The 12305-nt window shown below is 38.8% G+C and overlaps 1 protein-coding gene across 4 annotated transcripts in view; it reads left to right on the plus strand.

Moving 5' to 3' along the window:
• TOX (thymocyte selection associated high mobility group box) overlaps window positions 1–12305 on the plus strand; it is a 236137-nt gene that overhangs the window by 206310 nt on the left and 17522 nt on the right. For all 4 annotated transcript variants that reach the window (XM_060775365.2, XM_060775366.2, XM_060775368.2 and 1 more), the window contains one exon: window positions 7084–7164. In XM_060775365.2, coding sequence (XP_060631348.2) covers window positions 7084–7164 — 81 coding nt within the window. The remainder of the gene's footprint in view (window positions 1–7083; window positions 7165–12305) is intronic.

Below are 12305 nucleotides of genomic sequence, written 5' to 3' on the forward strand. Positions count from 1 at the left end.
AACCTGAAGAGCACTATTTTGAAATAGAATCTGGGTTCCAGAAGAATTCCATAAAATAATTGAAATAATTAAAAATGAATAAATTGTGACATTTTACATGACATTTCTTTGATTATGTGCATTGGAATGGTAGTGGTAAACAGCACATAGTAACAATTATGGAATTTACCTGATTAGAGCATTCAGAGCATAATAACAGAGGATAAATTAAAACCATACCATGTCACGGTATTGAACCTATAGTTGCAGAAGTTATCTCTGTTTTCAAGCAAGGGTTGACCAGAGTGCTTTTCTGTTGGAAACACAGACGTGTTTAAAAGATTATGTCCTGAAGAATTGAAAGAATTTTGCAGCGGATTGTTCATTTTTGATTGTATAGATCACTGTATGTACTGACATATACATTTAGAAATTTTAGTTTAAAAAACCCCCCAAAAACTGGGTCAACGTATCTACAAGTCACTCTAAATACCATATCAAAAAAGAAAACATCCCTCTCTCTGAGTAGAGTGGCAAAAGGTGAAATCTTAGTCCATCTCAGAAGAACTTAAGTATAGACTTCCTTTACTCTCTCTGCCACACCACCATTTCTGGTCCTTTTGCATGCCTGGGTAGGAAAATAATGGTGGCATTGGCTGCTCTTTGGTGCTTCCCCTCAAAGGAAAGTCACCTTTCACCTTTTTCCACTTTATTCAAAGAAGGGGATGATTCCTTTTTTCATAAAAGTTAATACTATTTGCCTGAGCACAGAAATAGGAGTCTTGGTGACCTGGGGCACCTTGCTCTCTGAGTGATGCTTTTCCAAATGTATGGAATTATCATTGGCTTATCGACAGGTCATATCAAAATCCATAAGTTTGGCTCCCAAACATCCCCTTGAAGTCAACGTAGAGTTATACAGTAGCTTTTTAATTCAATTATAATTCTATTGAATTAAAAACTGTATTTTTTCAGAAGAACAGAGCTTTTGTATTAGCATTTGTGGATTGTCAATTATTCTTTTGTAGCAGTGATATAATAATAATAATAATAATAATAATAATAATAATAATAATAATATAGAAGGGAAAGGGACAGTAAAGCCATAGTAATTTTTTTTCACAGCAGAAATGATGATATATCATCAACCCCAGTACCAAGTCATTTACAGCCTTTCCTTAAAATGAACATGAAGATTTTTTTAAACTTTTCCTTTTGTTAGACATCAACATACTGGAAGCCAGAGAACAAATTAAGAAAACAATGAGTATGTGTACTGTTTTGTTTGGCATGTAGCCAGTGATGCCACAGTGCTAGCAAACATACTAGAGGTTTCCCATTTTCAGAGTAATTGGAGTTGTGGTATCCAATACAAGATGTTTCTATAGAGGTGGAGCCCTATTCAACTGTACAAGATTTCACTCTGCTGCATGTTGACATTGGATTAGTGTATTTTACCAGCTGCACCTGAGCAATCAGAAATAAATGCCAGTGGTTGTGGAAGGCAAGGGTAAGCTCCCACTAAATAAACCTTGCCAAGAAAACCCTGTAATCATTTTGCCTGAGGGTCACCCTAAGTTAGAAAAGACTTGAAGGCACACAACAATGAAGTTCTATATGGGATTGCCATTTTGCCCCATACAATAAATAACATTGTCTGGCTTGTATTAGTATCTGTATTTTAGTGATGGAGTAAAACTTGATGAGTAGCTACTGTAAATAATAATAAACTAGATATACACAATGATGGATTCTACTTAGAAACATACGGATAGCTACCATAGTTAGCTTCTGCTCTTTATTACCATTTGTTGCTGTTTTGCTGGGGCTTGCAGCTCACTTTATCACTGACAGAAATATGACCAATATCAGGATACTTGTATAATGGACTATAGAAATTTGATACATATAGTCCAGCATTCCCCAATTTCAAGAAGTGACTAAAAATGAACACTTCCATCTCCCTCCAAGCTCTAGTCTAGGTGTTAAGGTCTGCTTCATAACTGTAGCCAAACGTCCAGTGCTGAATAAACATAAAGCAAAGGAAAAAGAGAATACTGGGAAGTAGGACTTCTAAATCAGCCTCACATCAGAAGCTGTTCGGTGATGTCCAAGAACATCTCCTAAAATGTGCAACACATCATGTTTTTGTACCTTAGTAATGTATTTTCCATATTTTAGAAGTTTTTGTATTTGAGAGAAACAGATTAAACTAGCAGTCATGAATCTGTACTGCCAGCCAGGAATGTGTATATACTTGCAAAATGAATGCATCACCAATCTCATTTGCAGGACTAAAGTGTGTTACCTTGTAGACTTGTCTTTCTTCTCCCCCTCTTTATCAATTCTGCAAAGTGCGGCACAGTGAAATTATCTCTATGTTTTCCATTTCACTCATTCTGTTTCTATGAATGAGAAAAAAGTCCTTTCACTTATGCATAAGAGCATATCTCCTCTCTTAAAAGAGATTGTATGTCAATAGACCATAATGGGTACAGCTATTAGAGAAACACTAATGTAATACCTAATTGTATTACTTATAATACTTGAAGCCAAATGCTTGAGAGCTCTAGTGTATTTAGTCTGGAACATTAATGTGCTAGCAGACATAGCCTTTCTTCCCCAGTTAGAAGGTATAGTTCTGTACTCAGTGTAATTCTGTGCATAGCTCTTGACCTCAAAAATATCCCTAGGCCTCTTTTAAATATTTTCCTAGATATCTCGGCAGCATGAGATAGTTCAATATCCATTCTTAGAATGTAGAATGGGAGGTTGGAGTGTATTCCAGCTATTCCTTCCTGTTGACAAAATAGCTTTCATAAGTGAAATGAACAAGGATAATTTCCTACTCTCCTATAGTCCACTGATCATGATACCAATACCATGCTAGTGCATTTTGGAGTGTAATTTGTAGTGCTTATTTTTCTGGTTTTTCTAAACTACACAGCTCCTCTGCCATCTCATAAGTCTATTTGGCGCTTTCAGGGGGGAGGAGTTGGGATGTTTTCACTAAAATCATAAATTACTTCTACTGTACTTAAAATCATAGTATTGGAAGAAGGGCTCTCCAGTTCAACTCCCTGCCATGCACGAACACACAATCAAAGCACTCCCTACAGATGGCAATCCAGCCTCTGTTTAAAAACCTCCAAAAAGAACTCTACCACAGTCCGAGCCAACCTATTCCTCTGTCAATTCACTCTTAAAACATATGGGGTGAGGGAACGTGCTTGGAAAGGGTTTTATCCCAAATAAGACTGGCTGAAAACCTTGCGTTTCTCCAGATGCCTGCAGGTCTTTGGTCAAGTTGATGCTGGCACTAAATATGATCTGGCTTTCACTGCCAGCACATCAGTATTCTTAATCACAGATAATGTTCTTGTATTCTAATCAATATTGGTGATATTTTCTCTTTTCTGTGCCAACAAGTCACCTGCATCTTACACACTATACTGCATCCAATGTCCATGCTTCATCCAAATATTTACTCTTAGCCATCTTCTAGCCAATGGCCAAATGAAACATAACAGCAGATGACATCACAGTTGACAGCCATGATTTATCCTGTACAGAACAACTTATTATCTTGAAAGGGAGGACTGGATTAAACGGATTGCAAATAAGCACTTAAATCATAATTTAAACTGAACGGAAAAGGCTGATTTTATGCATCATGATTTAAATCTACTAAACTCACTAAACAGAAGGCGGATAGTTGTTATGCCAGCTAGAACAATCTGGATTTTAATTGTAAGGAGGCTGTTTAGAACACAATCCAAAACTTGGAATTGTAAAGTCTGCATGAATTTTGCCCTACAAATGTTATATATCAGGCATGGCCAAACTTTGGTCCTCCAGGTGTTTTGTACTGCAACTTCCACAATTCTTAATAGCCTACCAAGTGTTAGGAATTGTGGGAGTTGTGGTCCAAAACACTTGGAGGGCTGAAGTTTTCCCATGCCTGTTATATATGCTTAAGGATGCAGGGCCAGTTGTGAAATTATACTTTCTTCAAATACAAACAAGAATATCAACCAATGTAGACTGAGACAAGATAGTTTCCAATTAAATAACATCACCATGATTACAAGAGAAAACACTTGTACAGTATATGTGACTCCATTTTAATGTTAAATGTATTTCATCGGTTCTTACTGTGTCAGGTAAAATCAAGTAGGAAATGTATCATTTTCATATGTAAGGATTTGTGAGGAGAAGAGCTTGTCAGACCTGAGTAGAACCAGCCAATTATAGATTGTGGAGTGAGTGTGCTGTGATGGTGGACCTATAAGGGAAACATGATAAATCTTGTGGCTTCTTTGTCAAGCTGTCAGTTAGGGTCAGTTAGCAACAGAGGAATGGTTGGAGGTTGGAATAAACAGGGAAAGTAAGTGAGAGAGGGAGTTTTGGTTTCATGGGAGCTGAAAGCATGGAAAGAGATTATTTGATCTTACTAAAGTGTATTGTGTATGGAGCTGGGTTAATTCTGCAAGTTTGACTGGTGTGTTACATAATGAATTTTACTACTTTGTTGTTTAACGCTGTGCAAACAAGATTTTCATTTTAAAAAATTAACAAGGAGAATTGGTTATGCATTACCCAATCGAACCCACCACTAGTGCATTTACTTGCCCAGCATAAATAAGCATCATTAATTCTAAGCACGAGCAATGGACTATTTAGAGCTGTGGTTCTTAACCTGTGGGCCACGGACCACCAGTGTGCTGCAAGGATGAAAATCTGGTCCATGAGCATCCTTCCTCCTTATTTTATTTTATTTCTGCTCCTTTCACACTGCTTGCCATTCTTTCCCTGTTGCTGCCCAGCCCCAACCCCTTGGATACACCACATCAGCTCTAAATTATTAAATATGGTTTTCTGTGAGTGAGCAGATGGTGACTATGAGATGGCATATGTTCTGTATCAGAAAGTAGAGCTGATGTGGTTTATCCAATGCAATTTTCTGAATCAGCACCCCAAATAACCAAAGCAAATCTGAAGTTGACTAAAAACCGATTTGTAACCCTTTTGGTACTAATGTCAAAGTGGTCCCTGGACAAAGTGGTCCCTGGTCAAGTGGTCCCTGGTCAAAAGAAGTTTGGTAACCACTATTTTAGAGCATAGGGTGAGAAATAGGAGGCCAGAGATTGGGGCCACAAGGATAACATGGAGAGAAGGATCCATCTCTTAGCTCTTGTCAGTTTTTCTTCACCTCAAGTCTCCTGGAAGTGCAGTCTTTTGTGACAACTGATCAATACTTTATTTTTCTTTGCAAATACTTTATAAAAAGCTCTTTTGTGGTGAAATATAAGTATTTGGGTCCTGGGATTTGATCTTCGGTTTTGCTTGCAAGACTTCTCCATTTTACTTCTATATTTCCCTGTCATGGGATCTGTTGCCATATTTCAATTACAAAACAAACACTGGTTTCCTTGTATCACAGTCTAAAAGGTAGGCTAGAAAATGCCTAGAAGTGCTTTGAATGGAAAACTCTGTATGATCACTTGGAAATAATGGCATGATGTCTATATGATAAGGTGCCATAATAGTACTTGCATACAAAGCCATATAGAACTACCATTAATTGGACTTATGAAATTAGAAATGTCAGGAATAAATCTGTGATCTTTTATTCTTGTTCAGTGTTATTTTTTGTTTTGAAAATGAAATAACAAAATTATGCAGATGTATTCAAACTGAGAGTGCAATTTGCATTCTTGCCTGTTCTTTCAGGTCAGGCAAATTTAATTTTAGCTGCTACGGGTAGAAAAACTGTCAACTAAAGGGTGTTTCATTTCCTTGAAACAAACAATACATTTTAGCAATAACCACAAACAATCAACTCAGAGGCAACTTGTTATAAATCCTTTCTGAAACAAAATGATCTCAAGCTTTGTAATCTGAAGAAATTGCAAAAGAATGCACACACGCTGCTGCACAGCTAGAATCAATCTATTATTTTTATTCTCCTCTCGATATTTACAGCTTTAGTATCCTAGGATGCCTGTTTCTCCATTATAATCTTATGTTTCCCTGGGATGCAAAATCTTTAATCCTTTTAAGCAACCTCTGGGCTTTACCAGCAGAGATCAGAGGGACCTGCATGCTCTTGAAAACACAGCTTTGATGGACTAAAATAAAGCATGTTTCATAAGAATAATGTGGCAGCACTTCACAAATAATGCTGCAGTTTGGAAATATACTTGGAAGTGTTGTGCTGGCTCTAGATTAAAGTAATGTGGAATAAGAGGATGAAAATAAATCAGCTTAAAGTTACAGGAAGACTACCTTACTGTAATGCACAGAGAGTAGCTATATAGGTAGAGTACCATTTTTCACATGCTTCTCATATTCCAACTTAACTTGAGTTGGACAAAACTGAATGATCAAGCTCTCCATAATGTCTCAGATTTTCTGCCTCAGTCCTTGCCAAAAGTAAGCTTATCTGAAGGTCATTGGCTTGAAAAGACATGCTGTAATGACTATGATTTTGAGACAGTGGTTCTAGAGGTAAGTCACCTGTCACTGACTTGAGACAAGCCGCAGCTTTTTGTCATTGGTAGGGCTATATCAAATATCCATGGTTGTTACTTTAAAATCTATTATCACACCTTGTGTCCAATTCAACAAAGCCAACAGTAATTGTTTATTGACAGTATTGCAGTGGTCTATTGTGATTCCATCCTTCTGACCATTAATTCATCCTGCTGGATTTGAGTGTGTGTATTCAAAGGCGAATGGCTAGGACAGAATGGGACTGTTGTTCGCTACTCATGCTGATGCTCAACCAGTTCCTTTCTTGAGCTATTTGGGAACTGATGCTTGTTGTGCTGGAATACACACAGGGAGACATTTCATAGCAGGGTTCTTGCCTTGAAATCCTGAGAACTGGAGAAAGAAGGCCAGGTCCTGATATTTGCAGTGCAAGGTGTGGCCCACCAGACGTTGCTGTATTGATACTTCCATGATGCTCCCTCACCATTGGCCTACTGGATGGGGCTGAAGGAAATTTTGCATTGCTCCATGTGTACAAGAAAGCATAAGATTTTATTCTAAAGTGGAACTAACCCATTGGCTGATATGCTGTTCCTCATTATTTTTCAGGTATATAAAAAGAAAACTGAAGCTGCTAAGAAGGAATATCTCAAGCAGCTAGCAGCTTACAGAGCAAGTCTTGTATCCAAGGTAATACCTGATATATGCTGTGTTTTATTTAATATTTTGATTTAAGTCATCCAGTGAAAATGTTTGTGAGGCTATAGACATAAATACAAAAAGACAGACAGATGGGGAAGGGAGGGAGGAGTAAATTATAGCTGCTGCAGACACTTGTGTATTATTCAGATCTGCAACATGTTATTTCTCTTATATTTTTAGGTTAATTCTGTGAATTGCTTTTCAGTATAAATGACATGCTGAGTAATCAGTGTTGCATGCCCTATCCCTTTCTTCTGATGGAGTTTCTATATCTGGAGTAGGCAGAGTTTGGATCATGGACCACATGCAGGATAGTTTTTGTGGCCTCTAAGACTCCTAAGGGGATGAAAATGGCATTTCTACCCATGTCCAGACACCCAGTTGTCAAACAAAAATTATGCAATTTGTTTCAATTTTGTATCTCTAAATTACCCCTAGAGGGCACAAGAGGGGCACTTGCTCCATGTTCCTACCCCATGCAATTTAGGACTGGGGGGGGGGGGTTGAAACAGGAAGCAAACAAGACAGAACTCTCCTCCAATTTATTTGGAAGGAGCATGTACAGATCTTAATCTCCATGGTGATTCATAGAGGGAGATGTGCGCAGACAGGTAAACTGGGCCGTTTAGGGTTTTATAGACCAAAGACAGCACTTTGAATTGTGTTTGGTAGCGAACTGGCAGCCAGTGGAGCTGACGCAACATGCAAGTTGAATTCTGAATATTGACTTGCTGTAAAATTCAGTCTTATATGTTTTAAAATATAATTTGTATGTACAATCCCATTAAGAATGATGCACTCTTTGATAGACTGAATAAAATAGAATGTATAGTTTGGAATCACAGGTGTCAGAAAGTCATTAACATATGTTTAAGGTGCCCCTTGCACTTTAATTGCTTGTGCCACATCCCATGTATTTTATCTACATGAGGCTGACCTTGGAAGCATCTGCTTTCAAGATTGATGTGATGTGTTTTCTGAGATGGCATTGGTTGTAACGATTACTGTAATGTGTTGCAAGCATTAACATGTTGATGCATCAAGACATTCATGCCTATAAAAAACATACATATTCAACTAAAACATCTTAGAATGAGAGGCATTTCTGGAAAAGTCTAAAATGTGCTATTTCAGTGCTGTAGACTTTTTTCTTCCCTGTTGTTGTTGATAGGATTACTGGTAGTGTCAAGGTACCACTGTTTGTTCTGAACTGTTGCTATCAATGTGCAGTAGTCTACATCTTATAAGGTTTCCAGAGCTTTTCTCAAAAGCCTTTTCTCCATTGGAATTACTGAAATTAATGGTGCTATGGCCAAGCTGTTTGATGTCTGTGGAAATAAATATATAAAAGGAGAATATCACATTACAAAGCATTTTATATAATGCTATTCAGATTATGATATTATTTATAATACTGACTAAGCTTTTCAGTTGCCCCCAGTTGCAACTTTTATTACTTTTGCAAGTAGTTTGTAAAGCAAATTGTACAGCAGTATTTAAAAATGCTGTGAATTGCATTTTTGGCTTTGAAAAAACAAGCAATTTTATTGCTTACCATGGCTTTTTGTATGTGAGATTCAAGCTGACAGTAGGATTTGTTACTTTACCTGTTCAGAAGGCAGTTTCCAGCAGCTTTTGATCTAAAAACTAATATCAAGCTCTTTCCAAAAAATATGTCTTACTCAGACCAAGTTATCTTCAACACACAATACAGATAGTGTTTAGATGTCCTCTTGGAATTTCAATACTTTTATCAGTCAGGTTGTACATTGTTTCAGAAGGCAATTTTCTCCATTACTTCTGCTTGTTGTTTGTTGTTGTATGCTTCTCAAGTACTTCTGATTAATTGTGCAGAGGAGCTTTTTTTAAAAAAAGCTAAGTTCAGAAATGCCCTCTGAGGTTGAGAATGTGTGACTTGTCTAGGATCACCCAGTGGGTTGGCATGACCCAATGAGGATTCAAAACTGATCCCCTGGATTTTAGTCCAGTGCTTAGACTACCACATCATGCAGGCTTTTATATAATGGTGCAGTTGCAACAGCGTAATTGTCCCAAATCCATCTGTGACTAACAACTAAAGATTGCTACACAACATGCACTTCTTCAATTGTAACATTAAGAAAGAAATACTACTGAGGAAAGGCAGAGTGTAGGTGTTTTCCCCCTACAGGTTTGGTAGCATATATTATCCCTTTCCCAGTAGCAGTGTTAAGTCAAGACAAATGATGTGTTGGTGTTGGACCCCAGTCTTAGGCCCCTTCTACACTGCCCTATATCCCAGGATCTGATCCCAGATTATCTGCTTTAAACTGGATTATATGGGTTTCCACTGCCAGATAACCTGTGATAAGAAGGAAATCTGGGATTAGGTCCTGGGGTATAGGGGTAGTGTGGAAGGGACCATAGTTGTGCCAGCTGTAATGCTGCTCAGAGCTGCTTCTTTCTCACACTTGAAATACTGTAATATAATAGCAATAATACTAATAATTATTATTTAACTTATTACCTGCCTCTCCTTTTGGTTAAATACATCTGTAAAATCACATATTAAAACATAGTTAAAATGCAACCATAAAAGCATATATTAAAACATACATGTATTTTATTTATTCATTTACATCATTTACATCCCGTCCTTCTCAAGTGCACTTAGAGTGGCCGTATTTTAATATACGTATTAAAATACATGAGACAGAAGTTAAATAACAATAAACCAATAAACATAAATGTAATTTAAAAGTGATATTTTTTTAAAGAGACTGGCTCTAGCCCCCAAAGGGTCTTTCCTGGCCTGGTACTACCAAACTCGAAATGTTGTAGGTGAGTCATAGCGGAAGAGCTAAGCAGCCCCCGGTGGCACAATGGATTAAACCCTTGTGCTGGCAGGACTGAAGACTGACAGGTTGGAGGTTCAAATCTGGAGAGAGCATAAATGTCAACTCCAGCTCCCACAAGGATGGCAAAACATCAAAACATCTGGGTGTCCCCTGGGCGACATCATTGCAGACGGCCGATTCTCTCACACCAGAAGTGACTTGCAGTGGGAAAACAAAAAACAAAGCAGAAGAGCTCACAATGAAGGGGGTGTTTTTAAAACTACTCTTAAGGCTTCAGCGACCTCAGTGTAGCTTTGCTTGGTACTTTATGTGACAACAGGGGGAAAACGTTTCTGTTGAGGTTCTTCTTCTTCAGTTGTTGTTGTTGGTTAAAAAAATGGGAGCCCTGCTGGTATCAATAAAGCCAGATTATGGGATTTTATGATCCACAACTTGAAAACCTTCTCCATTAAACTAAAGTTTCCCTTGTCACTTTCTGAGTCAATTCAGCTTTGTCTTTAAAGCTGCTAAAAGCTAACAAGGATTTCATTCAACATCTTCCCACCTTTCTCACCCCTTCAGTTCTCAGCTCTAGTTCTCTTAGACCATATCCTTATGCCCCAACTCGTACTTTGCTCTATTGCTATGCATTATTTGAAGGTATCTGGAGTGCACCAAACTAGGGAAATCTGGTTTATTGAGCAGGGGGTGCAATTCAGAGATTTGGCTCTTGATTTTTTTTTCTCCTTCTCACTGCAGGGAAATACTAACCCAAGCTGTTACGTATTTGTTTGAACTAATGGGATACATTGAATTTTATTATAGCTTGTAACAAGAGGTTTTTGCTTCCCAAGTATAGTACTAGGATACCTGGAGTGCTCAGGCTGCAATGTTGTATACACTTAAGAATAAATCACATTTAATTTTAGTCAGAGTTAAATTTTAGTGAGATAACGTGTATTACTATATTTCTTCCCTGGCATTTGCCCTTTGGCATCAAAATAGTAAAACTTGTCTGAGTAACAAATTAAAATAGAGATGATAGTCAAGAAAAAGGCTAGGACTTAGAAGGGCAGCTATGGGGGGAGGGGGGTATAAATAAACTCATAATTGAATCCCAAAGTCAGGATCATCCATATACAGTGCAATCCCTGCACCCTTGAGGCATTCTTGGACTATTTATTTATTTATTTTATTTATTTGATACACTTGTATACCGCTAATATCTCAGCCTGTGCGGCGACTCATTGCGGTTTACAACTTGTTAAAATACAATAGTCACTTAAAAATATAAAATAAGATATCAAAATACAAGACATAAAACATACATAGTATGAACATACTTAGTATCGGGCCACCAATACAAGTCGAAAACATCTCATAGTTAAAATCGTAATTCAGTTCGTTATCCTTGGTTGCAAGTCCATGGTCAAAATAACCTTACATCGGAAATTAGTTAAAAACTTGCTCGAACATCCAAGTTTTTAGATTTTTCCGAAATGCCATTAGCGAGGTGGCTGATCTTAGTTCAATAGGGAGGGCATTCCAAAGCCGGGGGGCCACCACAGAAAAGGCCCTATCTCTCGTTCCCGCGAGCCGCACCTGTGAAGCAGGCGGGATGGAGAGAAGGGCTCCTCCTGAAGATCTTAGGGTCCTGGTGGGCTGATAGGCCGAGATACGTTCGGATAGGTATGTAGGGCCAGAACCGTTTAGGGCTTTAAAGGTCAAAACCAGCACTTTGAATTGGGCTCGGTAGCTGATCGGTAGCCAATGGAGCTGGTACAGCAGAGGAGTTGTGTGCTCCCTGCGCCCTGCTCCTGTTAATACCATGGCTGCCGCCCGTTGGACTAGTTGAAGCTTCCGGGCCGTCTTCAAAGGCAACCCCACGTAGAGAGCGTTGCAGTAATCAAGGCGGGATGTAACCAGAGTGTGGATTACCGTGGCCAAGTCAGACTTCCCAAGGTACGGTCGCAGTTGGCGCACGAGTCTTAACTGTGCAAATGCTCCCCTGGTCACCGCCGAAACCTGGGGATCCAGGCTCAGCGATGAGTCCAGGATCACACCCAAACTGCGAACCTGTGTCTTCAGGGGGAGTGCGACCCCGTCTAACACAGGCTGTAACCCTATACCCTGTTCGGCCCTGCGACTGACCAGGAGCACCTCTGTCTTGTCTGGATTTAATTTCAATTTGTTCGCCCCCATCCAGACCGTCACAGCGGCCAAGCACCGGTTCAGGACCTCGACAGCCTCCTTAGTAGCGGGTGGAAAGGAGTGACAGAGCTGGACATCATCTGCGTACAGATGACACCGCAC

The sequence above is a fragment of the Anolis sagrei genome, chromosome 4, assembly GCF_037176765.1.
Source record: "Anolis sagrei isolate rAnoSag1 chromosome 4, rAnoSag1.mat, whole genome shotgun sequence".
Classification (NCBI taxonomy): domain Eukaryota; kingdom Metazoa; phylum Chordata; class Lepidosauria; order Squamata; family Dactyloidae; genus Anolis; species Anolis sagrei.